Below are 19490 nucleotides of genomic sequence, written 5' to 3' on the forward strand. Positions count from 1 at the left end.
TAATGAAGAAAGAAAATTGTAGTCTGTTCAGTGTATAATTAATCATTTTCATTTGGATAAAGATTGCTTTAAACTCCTAAATAAGAAAGATCCTAATGATAAGGATAAAAATCATCATCAAAATAAACTACTTGCTTACTTAAATGGAGACTATTTACATGGACGCTCTTACATAGATCTTTCATTACTCCACACAGAATTGAATTAATATCTTAAAAATAAGACAATTTGTTGGAGCTATAAATTAGGTGTTAAAGCAGACTGACAACATTTGCTTTTTGATTGTCCTATACGTAAAACCATTTTGGAATCAGATTAATCTTGCAAGCTCTTTTTTACTGATACATTTTCCTTAACTAAATCGTTAGTTTTATTTAATACTCCAGTACCTGACTGTGTTAAAAGATTGGAATATCATTTGTTATGGAGTATTCTAGCAATTGCAAGAAAAGTTTTATAATGAGAACTTGGAAGAATGCTTGTACTCCCTCCTTCAGTGACTTTTACAACATTGCTACTGAAATTTGCCATCTGGAACTTACTACTATTAAGACAAGATCTACCAGAATCACTTCATCATGTAATTCTTGGAAAAGTCTAAAAGAAATATTAAATAAGCTATGATTAATATTCTTAGGATCATTTTATCTATTGAAATCTTATTTTTTGTTGCATGCCAGAAATGATTTTTTAGTTCATTTTAAGTATGCAAGATATTTCATTTTATTAAATGTTAACATGTTTTTGTTAAAATGTAATAAAAACATTTAAAAAAAGAAGCCAGAATGAGAATAAGGCATTATTTAAACATACAAACATTGTCTGAAGTATAAAAGTGTTTTGTTTTTGTGCTTAACTGCATACAAATGATGGAAGAAGGTGGAGATTTTTTTAATATGGATTTGTATATTAGCAAATTTAAGTGGCAACTAATTTTATCGTACTGTAGCTTTCCTGGAGTAAATGCATTGAATTTTAAATGTAGTCTTAAAATTAAAAAAACAAAACATTTGAGTGCTTATATTTTGCATATTTTATATATGATAGTAAATTTGATTATTTGATAATTTATTTGATGTGTTCAGTCTGTCTAAAAATATTAGAAGTATTAGAAAGTGTATTCATTCCCAATTACTTCAATACCTTATCATAAATGGTCTTCTGTCCCACACACAATATGGTTACCATCCCAACCATAGCACCACTACTGCTGTACTTCACTTTGCTGATAACATTAAAACAAGACAGAAGTACAGGAAACCTAGTATCTCTCTTATTCCCAGACCTGTACAAAGCATTCAACACTGTCACCACAAATTATTAGTAAAACTCCCCTCCTTGTATCTGTCCCCCATCTCCCACTCCTTGTGTAACAGCTGCCTAACAGATGGATTCCAAGCAGTCAAGAAGTTTTAATTTCTACCCATTACTGCAGGAGTGCCACAAAGTTCCATACATGGATCCCCCCTGCTTAACAGATTTATAAATTATCTGCATACTACTTCTGAGCATGCCACTCTTGTACAATATGCAGATGATTCTGCACTCATCTACACAGTCTGTTACCTACAAAAAATTCAAGAAATTGCTCAAAAATCCTTCATGTCCATAGAATTGTGGCTAGACGATTCGCAACTCCTGCTTAACCCCAAGAAAATTAAACTATTACTCTTCACCCTTAAAGCACTCTCCCAAAAACAAAAACTCTTGTGAAATTTACTTCATTAAACAAAACTCTGTTTGAATAGGTCCTGCACACCAAACTGCTAGAGGAGACACCATTGATGACGACTTGAAATTTGACCTATGCTTCCAAAATGGTTATTGAAAACACCAAATGCTTGACCTCCTGTATAGAACAAAACCGTATCTAACAGACAGAACTAGAAAAACCATAACTAAAGCCCATCTATCTGCCCGACTGTATGCCTCCTCACTCTTTATTAACCTACAGATGTCAACACAAACAAAAATGGAACAAAGCTACAATAAAATAGCTCACATTGTTGCAAATTACCCATTTATAACTGATCACTGTTCTGCCCTTAATTAAATTGGACTGAGTTCTCACATCTTCACTGTAGTCAGCTAGTTAATATACTACCCTGATAATTACCCAGCACTAAAAGGCATGCTTCAACACTGCCACCATACCAAAGCTCTTGGCTGTAAAGACAGCCCCCTCCTATACTCAAACTCTGTAGCTACCCTCTGGAATGCCCTCACACTGATCCGGGAACTTAGCCTGATGAGCCTGGTCTGCAAGGCCATGGAACGTATCATCATGGAACCCGTAAACAAAGACATTGATAATCTCCAAACTCTGGATCCCACCCAGTTATGGTTTGTGAAAGGCAGATCATGTTTCCTGAACCAGATCGACTTCTTTGAGGCAGTCGCCAAAGCCGTAGATGATGGTAAGGTGGTTCACACAGCCTATGTTGACCTTGCCAAGGCTTTCGACACCATCCCCCATTCTGGCATTATAGCTAAACTCACTAAACTAGGTATAAATCCCTACATCACAAGATGGGTTGCCAGCTGGCTCACTGAAAGAACTCACACTGTAAAAGTTGCAGACTCCAAATCTGACCTCAAAGCAGTGACAAGTGGAGTGCCACAGGGTTCCGTCCTGGGACCTCTCCTGTTTAGTATCTACTTCTCTGAAGTACAGGCTAACGCAGAAGGCCTCTGGCTAATGAAGTTCGCAGATGACTGCAAACTAGGAGCCATAGTCAAGTCCCAAATGATGTGGACATCTTACAGAAGGGCCTCACTGAGACAGATGCCTGGTGTCAGAGCCATGGTCTCAAGCTCAATGCCAAAAAGTGCAGTGTCATCCCCTTTGGTAAAAACTCTGTACCCATGAGCTACCACATAGGCAGCAATCTACTTAACACTGAATGTGTGATAAGAGACCTTGGGACCCAGGTGGACAGTAGTCTCGCCTTTGATAGTCACATCGCCACAGTAGTCAGGAAGTCCATCTACGTGGCACACCTCATCATAAAAGGGTTCTCATCCAGGAAAAGAGGTCATTGTTCCCCCTCTACTCGACACTCATTAGACCCATTATAGAGTACAGCGCCCCTTTTGGAATGTACCTCATAAGACATCTGCAACAGCTGGAAAGGCCACAGAAGTAACTCACAAAGAGGATTACTGGCCTCAAACAAATGCCCTACACTGACTGCCTCACAACCCCCAGCTTTACTCCATAGCATATTGCCTACTGTGAGGTGATCTCTGTCTGACATATAAAGCTTTGTCAAACTCAGAGCTGTTGGACATGCTACACCTAAAGAAATCCCAATCCCTCCAAGCTACATGCTCTAGGGAACTAAACCTCATCACCACAATAAACAGGACATGTTGGTGGGATAGATTCCTGTCCCAGAGACTTCCCATACTCTGGAACAGGCTACCCATCTATGTCAAGCAAAGTTCTTCATTAGCACTCCCAAGAAAAATCTTGAGTGGATGGGAAATATGAAATACACCCTGGGGATCACTTCTGTGTGTCTGCTCAACAGTGGCACAAGAAAATAACTTTCTTGGGTGGTGTAAGCCAGGGAACCTTGTTGGCTAGGCTTACGTAGGCCCTTGGGCCGATAGCCTAGTACCTGCCTATGAACGTGTTCTCAGGCTTCTGGAAAGCCAGCAGGCATTCAAAGCACATTTAAGAAAACACCTCTCAGTATCCTGGCTCTGTAACTGTACATCTCCAAGATAAATATAACACCTCTGCTTTCTTATCCTCTTCTTGTACCCTGCACTCCTCTAATTGTTTACAAGCTGTCACCCTTGTCTTCACCCATCCCACCATCTACCAAAGCCTATCTCAACTATCTTACCACTCATTTTATTTGTCTCAAAATTAAATCAACCTTTTGCTATTCACCTTTTGTGAGTAACTCAGTACTCTGTATTGTGACGTGCACTACTGCATAGTTATTTATTTTGACGTTGTAAAATGTATTTTAATTATATTCTGCCCAACATTGTTGAAATTATATATATCAAAAGATTTTGATTTTACTTCACATACTGGAGCTTTTATTCCTGGTTCCCGGGCCTTCACTGAAAAAGGGCCTTGTGCTCAGCCAGACTTCTCCTATCAACAAATGTAAAATAAATGAAATTAAAAAGTGTGATGTATGGTTCATTCTTTTTAATGGTGTTTTGAATGATTTCTCTTTATTCTGAAGGTCATTTCTATTCACAAGATGAAAGTGCTTCCTGAAGAATATTAAAAAACTCCTTGTTTATGGCTTTTATGTCATTTGTTCAGTCTTTTCTGTGCTATATAGGTTGTTTATTTTGAATCTCTGCTTTATCAGATTCATTGCTCTAATGGAAGAGGAGTTAAACCATGCATTTTTTGTGTCTGTTTCCAGATTTTAGTGTTTTAGGAATGCAGTATTCCTTTTCTTGTAATACTTTTTGCTTTGCTGAGATTTAAGTAATTGACCTAATTTGCAGTCATAAGGAATTCTGTTTTTTTTTTTAAATGCTGCCTTGCAGATATTTGTCATTCTTGAGGTTTTCCATAGTTTTAATTTTTATATGCCCTATTATCCTTGAATTTATGCAGCTTTTTCCATTGCCAATGAAATATTTTCTGTTACAGGTTGCCAACCTTGTATTCCAGACTGCTGTACAAGCTGGCGTGGACTACAGTTCTATCTGTGGTGTCCCTTACACCGCATTACCCATCGCCTCTGTAATTTGTTGCAACAATTTGATACCAATGCTTATCCGACGAAAAGAGGCAAAGGACTATGGTAAAATATGTTTGTTTAAATTGTCACTGTATTTCACTGGGTAAAGCATACCACATGCACATTTCTTTTCACTGGGATAAGTGATCCATGCTTTAGTAGAAATTATGAGATGTGGGTTATTTTATTTATTTTTATGAGATAAGTACACTGTCTGACAAAATAAGCTTAGAGTGCATAATATGGTTGGTACCAGGATGATGTAACAATATGATGTACCACAGTTCAGGAGAGTAGGCAGTTGCATGTAGGTGTTAATTAGGAAGATCATGTAGAAAATTGGACCTTGCAGAGTACCGAGTGTTGTAGTTACACAAAATGTAGTGCTGTTTCAAAAGTCTTGTTCCTGTGGTTACTTTATATTACTACGGTCAGAATTAAACAGATTCTTGAGGCCTAGTGGTAAAAGAAGTGACTACTCTGGCATTTTTTTAAAAAAGGAACATAACAGTTTTTGGGTGGTAGTAGTACCCCTTATAAACGGCGGAGCTAACAAAACAGTGTTTTTAAGATAGACAGGTTGGGAGGAATAAGGAGAGTCGCAAGCATTCCTAACAAATAATGTACCTAGAAGAAATATTAGAATGTTCCAGAGACAACAGTTGTACTAGAATGTTCCAGAGACAACAGCGATCGTACTACTGTGCTAGCTGTGTACTTTCTGAGTGCTACACGAAATCTGGTGTTCCACACAAATGCAGTAATCTGACTCCTTAGTGCGCCTGTATTTAGAGTTACCTTGGAAGATCGGGTAGATTAGTTTAGGTTGGACTGTGGAGAGTGATAGCAAAAAAGAGGCAAGACATGACTTGGTGCTTGTGGAGGTAGGTGGATTAATGAAAAGTGGTAGCAGACTATAAAAGACTTTGTGCCTATGCTGTAAGTCCTTGATTAGAAATTGTTAGAAAAATATGTATTAATGTGTGTATTAGCAATATGTTTAGTGCTTTTAGTGCTTGGGAAGGGTTAACACCTTCATTCTATTTCATACTGCATAAATATGTACAAACTACAGTTGCTTTCTGACCTTGTACTGTTAGTTAAATTCTTGCTTGTGCCTTGGAAATTTACTGAGAAGCAGGTGATTTCTGCTTGCGTAAGGAAAATAATGAATAGAACAATACTACTTGTATGAAACTTAGGCAAGAAGTTCCGCTGTGCCATGAGAAAATGCACAGCTGCAGAAGGAAGAGATAAAGATTGACAAAGAACTGTTGAAGAAATGAACTGCAATCTATACTTGCTTTGTGCTCAAATTAGCCGTAGTACCTTGAATGGTAACATTGCATATATCTAACCGGTGGTAGCCAAGGCCACATTGTTTTTCTGAAAAGTTTCTCACAAATCTAGTCATGTCAGCAGAAAATCTGAAGTAACATCTGCTGTAGAACAATACTGAAAGTTGTGTTTGATTACGTTAGCTTAGAAGGCCATGTCTTGTAAAACAGTATAAGAATGAACATGCTTCCTGTTAGTAGTTAGACAAATCCTTGTATTTGCATGTTTTTGTCTCCTTGCTGCAAGTAAATTAAAGTGCCTTAACTGAACCTTACATGTATTGGTCTTTGAAGTTTTTTCCTTTGACAGATTGGTCTTTCGGACTGGAAACCTTCACTTCGCCTCGGATCAGACAGGCCAGGTGGCTTGAAACCATACGGGGAAGAAACCACATTGGTCCTTCTTATTTGAAAAGTCCTCCGACTGAATTGTCGTACAAAAGAGGCCAGCCACTTTCTGATCTACGACTGAAGGACGGGTTTACTCGAACCAGGTGATCAATCACGAAGGCTCAGGTAAGGTGAATCTACCTTCTTTTTTTCTGTTTTAGATCAGGGACTAGATTTGTATTTGTTCTGTTAGAGACTTTGTTTATAAGTCAGGGACAGAAAGATTACTGTGTTGTCATAGATCAGGGAAACAGAGCAGGTAGGCAGTCATTCTGAAGAGACTATAAAAACATCCATGGTACTACGTTAAAAATAAGGAGTTGCGTAACAATTGAAAGGGTAGAACAAAATGGGTAATAATTGTACAAGAAGGTCCCAAAATCCGCCGTTAACCGAAGACGTAAAATACATGCAGTCACAGCGTGCTGATAATATTAAATACTACTCAAAATGGGTTAATAAGTATGAATTTGACGGTAAATTAGAAAAATCCTCACTTGTCAAACTTGTCAAACAGCTTAAAACCGATTCTATAGGTCGGGTTAAAAAGCAGCGTCAATTAGGAATTCCTCAGGCACACAGGTGGATTGAGGAAGTAAACCGAAGGGAACAAAAGAGTAATAATTCAAAAGCAATGTTTTTAGATAAGGAGGACAATAACTTAGTAATAGCGTCAGCCCCTCCACTTCCTTTACCAGAATATGAGGCAAGTGAACAAGTTAGTCCACCCCTGCGATATCCTGCTGTCACTATGAGTAGAGACACTACAAAAGCGAAACCGTTTATTAGAGATCCCGTCGAGACCAGGTCTCGAACACGGGCAGGAAACTCAAAAGGGGACATTGAGTTATATCAAATGGGTAGAAATTCACTATTTATGAGTGAAGAAGAAATATGCCCACTTATAGAAGTGCCTAATCCTCAGGCAGGGCAAGAAGTTCAGGACAGAACTATTCTAGTGTATAGACCCTGGACTCCGGAAGACATCCGGAAAGCCACTGAGGGAATTCCCCATCCAAAAGTTAATTTTAGAAAGTTCTTAGAAGATTTGCAAGGAATGAGGCTGAGTTATAATTTAATCAGAGAAGAGTTAGAAAAAGTAGTCAGACAAATTGTGGGACCAGATTGGCACATGGTTAGTGGCGACTGGAATCCCTGTGATATTGCACTCAGGCCCCTCCCACATAGCGCAGAGTTAGACAACAGAGTAAAATGTCTTACAGACCAAATCGCTGAGAAATGGAAGCCTAGGGCAGACTGGACTTGCATTAATCAATGTATCCAACAGGAAGGTGAAGCTATTGACCGATATTATGCCACACTATTAGAATGTTTTAATAACCATTGTGGAATGCAGGTTCCTGAAGATCAGACACACGATTCCCCATATGAGCAGCAGTTAAAGAATGCATTTTTGAAAGGCAGTATTGCACCCATAAGCAGTTTTATTACAAAACACATGGTAGATCATCGTACAAGCAGGTTACAGTCATTACTTGAGTATGCTAGACATGCTGAAAGGCATTTTAATAGCAAAAAGAAAAAGAAAGCCCAAGCATTTTCTGTAGAAGATGGAGCAGAAGTATATGTAGTACAGTCTGGGAAAAAGGGCAAGAAAAATGCCCAGGGAAACAAACAATCTGATCAATGGTCAGAGGACTTTGAAAGGCAAAAGAAAAGGGGTGAATGTTATAAATGCGGTAAGAAAGGACACTTGGCAAGGGATTGCAAGAAAAACAAGAAGGCAACCATGGAGGATAAGGAGGGTGAGGACTGACTATATGATAGTCAGGAATCACCAGAAGGTGTTAGCAGAGAAAGGACAAATGAGTATGTGATAGAGGGAGTAGAGAATGTGACAGAAGAAATAGAGGAAGTGCAAGAAGTCACGGATAGTGAAGAAAATGAAATATTGGATTTGGCTTTATTGAGCTTAGAGCTCTATTTAGCAGACACGAAACCAGAAGTTACACTCCTGGTAGAAGGGAGGGAAGTCAGATTCTTGTGTGACTCAGGGGCATCACGGACCCTGGTACATCCCTCCAAATTGCCAGAGAATTCAGAGTCACCTGATTACATATTGGTGAAAGCAGCTAATGGACAGCTGTATCGGGATCCCCTCTCCCATAATATTGTGATAACTGATCCTGTTTCAGGATTGAACCAGAAAAGTAAAATTGTTGTATCTGCAAAATGCCCAGTAAAGTTTTTGGGCAGAGACCTTATGCAGCTATTTGGTATAGCAGTAGTTCCGACTATGCAGGGTATGGAAGCACAGCGACAAATTGATACCTTTGTAATGCAACCGGAGGGTGAAATGTTTTATTGGTACAGCCAGGACTTGGTTACGACTGGTCCAGGGGCGGTGACCGAAGAGTTGATGAACGTAGCCATCAGCAAGTTTCCCTCCCTTGACATTGATAAACAGCATTTGTTGCACTGTACTCTGTATTATTGTAATACACCAGGACCTGATAAGGAATATGAGCAAGAATTGTTTAGAAATCGTGCAAACAGATTGGTATTATGTAATCTGTACTGGGCCACAGAAGGAACAGTGTAGCCAGCTGTTCATTGCCCCAGGAGTTCTTTGCACTCTATAAATCTAATCGATTACCACATGTTAGCTTAACTAATGACAGGAATGTAAAATGGGTAGACTTAGGAGAAAAAGTCACGAGATGGGAAAAACAGACAGAGTTAGAACTGTCAGACTAGGGAATACAATTGCAGAAGCCGAATTGGATAACTCAGACCCACCCAGCTGTACACTTGCAGTCTAGCAAGGACAGCTGATTAGCACTCCTATTGAAGGAGGAAGGGAATGTCTTACAGAATATACCAGAACATCTCTGGTCAACAGGAAAATTAGATGTAGGACTTATTCGTACAGCAGGACCAGTTACTATTACGCCAAAGTCAGCATTTAGACCACAAAAGAGACCGTATCCCTTAAGAAAAGATGCAGAGGTAAGAATCAAACCTATTATAGCAGCTTTACTTAAGGAAGGGGTGCTGGTAGAATCTCCCGATTCACCATGTAACACACCCTTATTTCCTGTTAAGAAAACGAATGGAGAGTGGCGTATGGTCCAAGATTTACAAGCTGTAAATGACGCAGTAATACCAAGGGCACCTATGGTGCCAGACCCACACACACTGTTGAATGATTTAAAACCTCAACAGAAATATTTTTCTGTGGTAGCTATCAGCAATGCATTCTTTTCGATATCGATACACCCTGACAGCCAGCATTGGTTTGCATTCACATTTCAGGGGAAAAGGTATACATATACGCGACTACCACAGGGATATTGTGAAAGTCCAATAATATTCTCACAAGAAATGGCAAGCAACTTGGCAGGGTTTACCCCACCGAGAGGTAGTCAGATTTTGCTTAATGTTGATGATATCCTGCTGGCGTCCCCCACCCAGCAAGATTGTAAAGAAGATACCATAGCGCTAGTACAATTTTTAGCCACTGAAGGACATAACAAAAATAAACTGCAGCTTTGGAAAAAACAAGTTAAATACCTAGGATATGTAATATCCAAGGAAGGTAGGACATTAGATGAGGACAGAAAAGTAGCGATTTTGCAAGCACCAAAACCCACTACCAAGAAGGAAATGATGTCCTTCCTGGGTACGACTAATTTTTGTCGGAGCTGGATTCCAAACTATGCCTTGGAATCTGCACCATTGACTAACCTGATTTATAAAAAGCCTATGGCAGCACAGGATTTATTACAATGGACACAAGAAGCAGAATCTGCTTTCTGCAAACTGAAACAGTTAATAGCGTCCTCATTAGTTTTGGGATTACCAAACTATCATAAATGTTTTTTCCAAACTGTAGACTGTAAGCGAGGTTATATGACATCAGTATTAACACAGCAGCATGGGGACAAACAACACCCTATTGCTTATTATTCATCACAACTGGTCCCAGTGGCACAGTATTTACCTCACTGTGTACAAGCAGTAGTTGCAGCTGCAATGGCAGTACAGGCTTCGGCCTCAGTAGTATTGTTCCACCCTCTCACATTGAGTGCCTCATGCAGTCAGGATTATTTTACTACAAGAAAAGGTAGCATATCTTTCCCCTGCTAGGCATCTTTCCTGTATGACTATATTGTTGAGCCAACTTCATATGACAATCGAACGATGTACGACTTTGAACCCTTCTACCTTGCTCCCAACCCCTGCGGATGGCACACCACACAGTTGCCTGCAGGTGATTGAGCAAAAGACACTGCCTAGAAAAGATCTTACAGATGTTCCCTTGGATAATGCCGAGGTGACATACTACGTGGACGGCTCATGCAAAAGGGGTCCTGCAGGACAGAACCTAGTAGGATATGCAGTAGTTTCTGACACAGACATTATAGAAGCAAAATCTTTACCACATAGTTTATCTGCACAGGCAGCAGAATTGATTTCCTTGACATGGGCATGTACCTTGGCAAAGGGTAAATGCGTGAACATTTTTACTGACAGCCAGTATGCTTTTTCTACTGTACATGTTTTTGCGCATCAGTGGAAAAATCGAGGAATGATAACCTGTACTGGCAAACCAATCAGTCATGCACAGTTTATTTTAGATCTTTTAGAATCTATTCAGTTACCTCAGAAAGTAGCTATTTGTAAATGCGCAGCTCATACCAAGCAATAGGACAGGATTTCAAAAGGTAATGCGAGAGCTGGCACAGCTGCAAAACAGGCAGCTTCAGAAGTATTTCTTTTGAATGAGGAATTACAACCCTCTGAGATTTTAGACTTAGAAATGTTAAAGACAATGCAAACACTTACTACGCAAACTGAAAAACAAAGATGGGTGAAACAAGGAGCAATTCTTGAAAAGGGGCTGTACATCTCTAAAGAAGGGAAACCGATATTGCCGTCTAATTTGTTTAGATATGCAGCTTTGTTGAGCCATGGGCAGTGCCATGTCTCAACAGGGGGGATGGTACAGCTGGTGAACCAAGTGTTCACGGCGTATGGATTCACAAATTATTCTAAAAAATTTTGTTCGTTATGTCACATCTGTAATAAACATCATGCACAAGGGGCATTAAAGCCCAAGCAATGGAGTTTCCCTACACCACCGTATCCATTTCATACTATTTGTATGGATTTCATAGAGTTGAATAAATGTGAAAATAAGTATTGTCTTGTCATTGTAGATATGTTTTCCAGATGGGTGGAAGCCTTTCCGACTAAAAATCCAGATGCTACGATTGTAGCCAAAATTCTTGTTAAAGAAATCCTCCCTAAATTCGGCATTCTGGAAAGGATCTACAGTGACAATGGCACACACTTCGTGAATCAGACCATACAGCAGTTAAGCAAACATTTTTGTATTTCCTTAAAAAATCATTGTGTGTATCACCCTCAATCAGCAGGGCTAGTAGAGGGGCATAATGGGATTTTAAAGAGCAAGCTAAGAAAATTAGTAGCAGAAACGCAGAGAAACTGGGTGTACTGTCTGCCTCTGGCACTGTTGAGCATGAGAACTGTTCTGAATGCAAAAGGATTGACTCCTTTTGAAAAGCTTTTTGCAAGGGCTTACTATATACCTCAGTGGAAATCTCTCATGCCCGCAGACCAGGAAGCTGACAGTACATTAGCAGAGTATATGCGTAATTTATTAAATTCTAAACATTTGTTACAGTTAAATTCCGTTTCAGATAAAAAACGAACCAGACCATCAGAAGTGGCAGTGCCCCCTGGAGCATGGATCTGGCTGAAGGTGGTCAAAAAGAAGAATTGGGCACCTCCAAAGTGGGAAGGTCCATATCAAGTGCTTTTGTCAACACCCACTGCAGTCAAGATCGTGGAGCGTGCCTCTTGGATCCACCTGATGCACTGGAAATTAGTTAAAGACTTTGAACTAGACAAAAATCTTGTTACATGCCAAGAGCAAAAATGATAGTCCAGAAGAAACAGGAATGCAAAACAACCCTTTCCTCAGAAGTATTGCATAATCATCCTGTTAACTGTATTTGTGACTATCTTTTTTTTTGTGGCCTTTTCTTTTCCCAGCCACACAGACTGAACTGAATAAATGTGAAGCGTTACTCATAAACTGGCATCCAAATTTTAACACTTACCAGGCAATTAAATATGTGTATGCTGAGATTTTCAGTGTTTAGAATTGCTGGATTTGCACAGCTTTGCCGACAGCATACGGGGGGTTATTAATGCCTACAGTCCCCCTAGGGGTCAGTGAGACCTGGGAGAACTTGATTTATGATACCTCAACCATTACAGCACAAGATAAAATAGCATTGCACTTGTCTGTTCCACAAAAGGGAACTGTGTGTTTTTATAAAAATGATACTGTTCAGGCGGGTTGGAGCAATTGCAATGTGACTGTTCCTTGTAGATGTTACACTAAAGGTAACAAAGTAGATCTTTATTGTAATACAAACTATGATTCATTTCTTGGATTGATGCACAAAACACTTGATGAAGAAAAACATAATTCTGTTCTTTATAAACAGCTGTCTACAATTGATAGAAAAATGTTTCATGCAGTGTATATTCATAGCAAGGTTACTACTAAAGTAGAGGATTGTTATTTTGTGTGTGGCAGAAAGGCATACAAATGGTTACCTGAGAATTGGTCTGGCAGTTGTTTTTTGGGTTACCTGGTTCCGGCCATATGACACACTGCAGTTTTGCTTCATGGAAAAATTCGAAATGTCCGAGAAGTCGTCAATAAACCCGTAAATCCAGTGAGACAAATCAATGCGCGTTGGAAAGATCATCACTCTTTAGGCAAAGGACTGACACACATGGACTTGAGTGATAGCGTTATATCGTGGGCAGGCATATTACCAGCATATGGAGCAGTGAAATCAATCTGGGAGCTGAGAAAACTGTCAAAACTTCTCGAAGTAATGAGCAACGCAACTTTTTCTGCTCTTGAATTGGTGACTGATGAACTGAATGCTATGAGAACTGAAGTGCACCAAAACCGCATGGCTCTCAACTTCACCCTAGCGGCGAGAGGTGGTACTTGCGCTTTAATCCAAGAAGAATGCTGTTCGTATATTCCTGACCATAAACACGAGATAGAAAATCATCTTGAGGTAATTCAGTAAGTGTCGGCCATGACCAAACCAGGCCCAAACCCACTGACTGACTTTTTCCAGAAATGGTTTCGGGGGTGGGGTACCATCCTAATGGACATCCTGATTGCCATTTGAGTAGATATACTCCTACTGGGAGTATGTGTTTGTTGTGGTATCCCCTGCATGAAAAGACTGGTTAAAGACCTAATGGACATTTCAGTTTCCAAAACCTTATATCAAAGTACTGAGTTTGAAGAACTGTTAAAAGACTAAAATGCTTTCATAAGTTTAAACTGAATGACTCTCTTAACTGCAAATCCTGAGAGGAAGAGGTTAGGAGAAGAAAACTGTTTATGCTTATTTTGAAAGTAGAATAAAAGTATTAACGGAGGGAAATGTTAGAAAAATATGTATTAATGTGTGTATTAGCAATATGTTTAGTGCTTTTTGAGCTTGGGAAGGGTTAACACATTTATTCCATTTCATACTGCATAAATCTGTACAAACTGCAGGTGCTTTCTGACCTTGTACTGTTAGCTAAAATCTTGCTTGTGCCTTGGAAATTTACTGAAAAACAGGTGATTTCTGCTTGCGTTAGGAAAATAATGAATAGAACAATACTACTTGTATGAAACTTAGGCAAGAAGTTCCGCTGTGCCATGAGAAAATACACAGCTGTAGAGGTTACAGATAATTAGTACAAAGCCTGCTTGAAAATATGAACTGCAATCAGCATTTGCTTGTATCTGTATTAGAAGCGTACCCTGAAATGTAACACTGCACAATAGATGCTTGTAAATGGATTAATAGTCACCAAGGCCAGGTTGTTTTTCTGAAAAGTTTCTCACAAATCTAGTCATGTCAGCAGAAAATCTGAAGTAACATCTGCTGTAAAACAATACTGAAAGTTGTGTTTGATTACGTCAGCTTAGAAGGCCATGTCTTGTAAAACAGTATAAGAATGAACATACTTCCTGTTAGTAGTTAAACAAATCCTTGTATTTGCATGTTTTTGTCTCCTTGCTGCAAGTAAATTAAAGTGCCTTAACTGAACCTTACATGTATTGGTCTTTTGAAGTTTTTTCCTTTGACAGAAATTAAGATCAAATTAATATACAAGCTGTGTCATGGACCATAGAAAACCATGGCTGGCATTTAGCATTGTTAATTAAGGTGTTCTTTTTGTTAAAGGAGGGATATAAATATTACAGACATCAGATAGGGAGAATGGAACCACTACTCTGAGTGGAATGTGCTATAGGTAAGAACATAACACAAATTGGGTGCAGCTTTGACAGAACAGCCTTATTGTACTGAGTGATGTTGGCTGTAGGAGTGGTTGCAGGTGGTTGAAATGTCAAGTGGTGTACAATACGGTCACATGTATTGTTTGTGCAGTGCACAATGTAGGTAAAAATATTTTAAGGAAAACAATGTAGACTTCAAGCTTTGGGATCTTGGGAGAAGATTTAAATTTAGTTTATCACACTTTCTCCAGTGATGATGGGACAGTTTAAATTTATCTTGATACTAATAGATAAGTGCATGTGGTAGGTGAAGGCGCACCCCTCTAAAGGATGTGACATGCACACGCAGTTGTGCAAATCCTCAATGAGAGGATAATTCCTATTTGGCAAGTTCTATGACAAATCAGTATCGATCAACATAGTCCTTTTACTAGTAAAGTAATACAAGCCGTGCTGCTGTCATGAGGAATACAGCAGACCTCTCATATTCCCTGCTACCTGTGAAATTCAGAAAAGTTAGGGAGAACCTACAGAACCATAAAGGAAGGTCCTAACAGATAACTGAAAAATGTTGAAACTGTGGGAGTAAAAACATCTACCAAGGGTATTAATAAAGTTGAAAAATTTCCCTCAAAATGTCGAATAGCACCACATAAACTTATAACTGGATGGCCCATGTACCTGCATGGAAAACAGATACCCCGGGGAGTGACTTTGGAAGAGACCTGAGTGATAATCAGCACCAAGACCAGATCTCATGGACCAAAGTAGAGTCTGTGAAGCAGGAGAAACCCATCAAATTAAATTTTAAAAAGCAAAACAATACCTGGCAAAATCAAAATATAATGGAGTCTTGTGACCTAGTCATAATAAGACATTTTAGAACAAGAGTAAGTGTGATCCAAAATGGGTGGAACTTGTATGTGGCTTCCATGGTGAAATGATAGAGGTTCAAATCCCAGCTTGTACCAAACGGCCACCCAAAAATAGCTGGATTCATCATGACCAGCTCAAAAAAGTTAGAATAGAAGAGGAAAAGAAAAAAAAAACTCTGATTAAAAATACAAATGTTAATATTAATGGTCAGTATGTATTAAACTAAAGTTGATGAAAATGTAATTTTTACTTTTCTATTAGTATACCATGAGGAGTCACTCATTCATCATCCATTCAGGTGCCATCATCCCATTAGAGGTTCCTACCAACAGTAATGTTTTTCAAAATTTGTTGAAACGGTCACAAAATCTGTATTCTAGTAAGCATTAGATTTATTCCCAGATTTAAAAAAGAGACAAGACCGGGATCTCTTTGATAGTGGCCCCATTATTGGCTAAACTCAGGTGAACAAACTGCGTTGACTTTAAAAAGCAATATATCATAGGTAATGAACCAAATTATAACATTTCCTTAAAAATTCAGTGGCCCCCATTTTTTATCAAGAGACTGGTATTCGTCCCAATCACCAGTTGACGTCTTTGCCCTAAGTTGTATAAACTCAAGTGTCTTTGCAGACCGTGAGGATTTGTTTGGCTTGGCTGCAACTCCTTGAGCACATCTGAGGCCATCTATTTGGCTTTGACATCAAACCAGATTGCAGTACACATGGGAGTGCTGAGCAGTTCACAGCATGATCATTCACTTTTGAGAAGCATTTTCAACACATCAAAGTGTTTGCAACATTTTTTTTTTTTATGCCAACAAAAAAATCCACAGGAGGTGGTGCCATTTCTGAAACTGATCACTATGTGCTAAATCCCAGTCTTCTGCAGCGTATGACTGTGTACAGCTGGGCATAGTTGCAGATAGCAGTGTAAGGCTGGCACAGCTGTGGACAACTGTATGCAGAGTTTTGTTACTCTTGGCAAGCTGTGTAGTGTTCTATTGCACACGACTGTAAGACTGTTATTCTATGCTGTTAAATTCTTTATATCACCGATTGGTCCTGTTGCCTTCACTTAAATTGTATGCTGCCATTCTGCTGTTTTTCACTGCATTTTTACTTGACATTCTGGGCTACTGATTTCCTGTAAATGAAATTCTCTACTGTTGTGGTATCCAAGCAGAGCCAGATCCAGAACCAGGCGACCTAGCAGTTGCCTAGGACTTGATGGCTGGGGGGCTGCCACAGCATATAATTTAAATAATTTAAAAATACAGGTTTCTTCTTCTTTAAGGGTGCATTCTGCTTGCAGTTCCTTCTTTAAGGATGCAGTCTGTCTGTGTTTTTTATTTATTTGACATTTGTTTACCAAGAAAGTCCAACTGAGTGGGTGCCCATTTTCATTGGAGGCCCGGGGAGAAAAGCTCCAGAGACAATTAGCATATTACATTAGCTTATTACAGAGCAACAGTGAACATTTTCACATACAAGAAAGAATATACAGTAATGGATAGCCTATCATTTTACATGTATTAGATGAAACATACTTGCACATTAATTACAGACATTGGATATTACTAAGGAGACATTATACATGAGACAAGTGGCCTTTACAATTGAATGATTCAAATCAGTATGGTTCTGTTTGATAGTGAAATAATTGTAGTTTATTATAATGTACTTAGTATACAATTTTTTTTACAGTATATAGTGAAAGTTTTGAAACATGGGGAAAATCTAAGATGACTTCTCTGCTTAATCTAGCAGAAGCATATCGGTATCGAGCAGGAATGGAAATCGAACTAGAAGTAGATAAAAATCAGGCAGCACCTGAATGTGCCAAAAAACAAAAGAAAGAATATAAGGTGAAGGACCAGATGAGAAGGCAAGAAATGTGGAAATGCATAAATATAGTTGCAGATGTGTTGAATGCTCATCATTTTGTTACCTATCCATTAGTCTTTAAAGCAAAGTAAGATGTATAAAGTACCTTGACCTAATACATTTATTTTCTCTCACCTTTCAATCAGGCCCACCAGCTGTATCCACTGCATTATCTGCTGGGAGCAGACTGATTCTATTCATTCTGTCTGTCAGATCTGACATAGGTTCATGAGCTTCTTGTCTGATCCATTCCAAAATCAGTGCTCCATTCCTCTGTCTACCTCAATCTTGTTTGCAGCTTTAGTGAAAGAACATTATCTTAAAGAAGTGCTCCGTCTCTTCTGGTTTAAGCTGAATTTATAAATCCAGATGTTGCTCATTTGTTACTCTGCCCTACTAGGTTAAGCTTATCTGGACTTTTGTCCATGTTCTGTATTTTTCAGTAGTTTGATTTTATTATGTAGTTAACACCTAAAAGTGGAGGTAATTTCTCTCTTCTCAGTCTTTAGCTAGTCATAGTGTCGTGTAGTGAATGTAGTAATAAATATATTTGTGTGTGCATGTATACACGTGCTTTATATACTACTACTGTTAGTCAGTGGAGTTAGTATTGCGTCTTAGTGTGTTTCGTTACAAGGTTATAAGTGCTGCTACATTGCTAATAGTTGCTGCTGTTCCTTGTACTTTGGAGAAGCAAGCAAGTTTAAAGACATGTTCAGTGCATGGACACAGTATCACCATTGGACCTGCATGACCTGTGTGTGATGTGTTTGTGTGTTATCCTACAATCAGTGGAATTATGGGGATGTGCAGGGTTCGCACTTAGTTTATTCTTTCCATCAGCCAAGACTCCTAATATTAAAATGCCCCCTGCCTCTGGATCTGGAGATGGCAAAATCAAAAAGGCTTCAGGAAAAACTCTCAAAGCATAAAGATGCAGGATGCCTTTTCTTGGGAGTCTGTATCTGAGGCTCTAACCTCTGCTATGAGAGTCCCATGGTTTAAAGTGTCTATGGCTTGCAACCAGATATACACTATGTTCTAAATCCAGAGCCCTTGGATGTGGTCTTGGATTCATGACTTCCCCAGGAAACAAATTTAGCACCTCTGTCCAAGGCTATCCTCAGTGCTATCCATCAGGTCATTCAGGTCTTACAAGAGTATTCTGTAGCAGAATTGGACAGTCTGCAGAAATCCCCGAGGACAGAGAAGGAAATGGGAGTCATTCTGTCCCTTTGGATGCAAAGGTGGCTGGATCTGCCCAGATACGCCAGATTTGAGTTTCTTCATCAATCCATATGTCAGCTCCAGTGGCTTTGGAACTGGCATTTCACTTGGGTCCTGCGGTCTCTGTGCAGAACTTCCTTTAAGCTTGGGTATAAGCAGGGGTCACAACTCAGACTAAATTGACTCCTCCCTTGTCAGAGCCAAGGGCTTTTGAGACCTCTATTCCAGTCCCCTCAGGGGACCTCCATCTTGTCAGCATACAACTTGGTCAATAAGGAAACAAGGGTATAACATGGCTAGGCTTGTAAAGGTCCTAGAGCCAATAGCCTAGTAACCTCCTATGAACGTATAAGTATAGAAAACTTCTGGAAGAACCTTATGTTGATCTAGAATGAACGCTGGAATGGTTAAGGAGAGGCCAATTCAAACCAAGAGATGAAAGGTTAATTGGCAGCCCAAGATAATGGGCTTATGTACACGCTGGTTTACAAAGTCCATTGAACATGTGGGAGAAACAGACAAATTTAGGTTTTGTAAAATTGGATTGGAAACAGTTGCACACCTTGTTGCTGGTTGTGACATTCTAATAGCAGGAGGACTGTATACTGAAAGGCATAATAACATGGCAAGACTGTTGCACTGGGGATTGTGCAAACATTATGGTATTGAAGTGGCTGAAAACCACTGGCAACATGGGCCACAAAGCATTGTAGAAAATGAAGTCTACA

General features: G+C 39.2%; 1 protein-coding gene across 1 annotated transcript in view; it reads left to right on the plus strand.

Moving 5' to 3' along the window:
- UMPS (uridine monophosphate synthetase) overlaps positions 1 to 19490 on the plus strand; it is a 346129-nt gene that overhangs the window by 90544 nt on the left and 236095 nt on the right. Inside the window, exon 2 of the mRNA XM_044074927.1 lies at positions 4631 to 4784. Within this exon, the coding sequence (XP_043930862.1) occupies positions 4631 to 4784 (154 nt within the window). The remainder of the gene's footprint in view (positions 1 to 4630; positions 4785 to 19490) is intronic.

This window comes from Protopterus annectens, chromosome 6.part0, assembly GCF_019279795.1.
Source record: "Protopterus annectens isolate FY-2018-M chromosome 6.part0, PAN1.0, whole genome shotgun sequence".
Taxonomy (NCBI): domain Eukaryota; kingdom Metazoa; phylum Chordata; order Ceratodontiformes; family Protopteridae; genus Protopterus; species Protopterus annectens.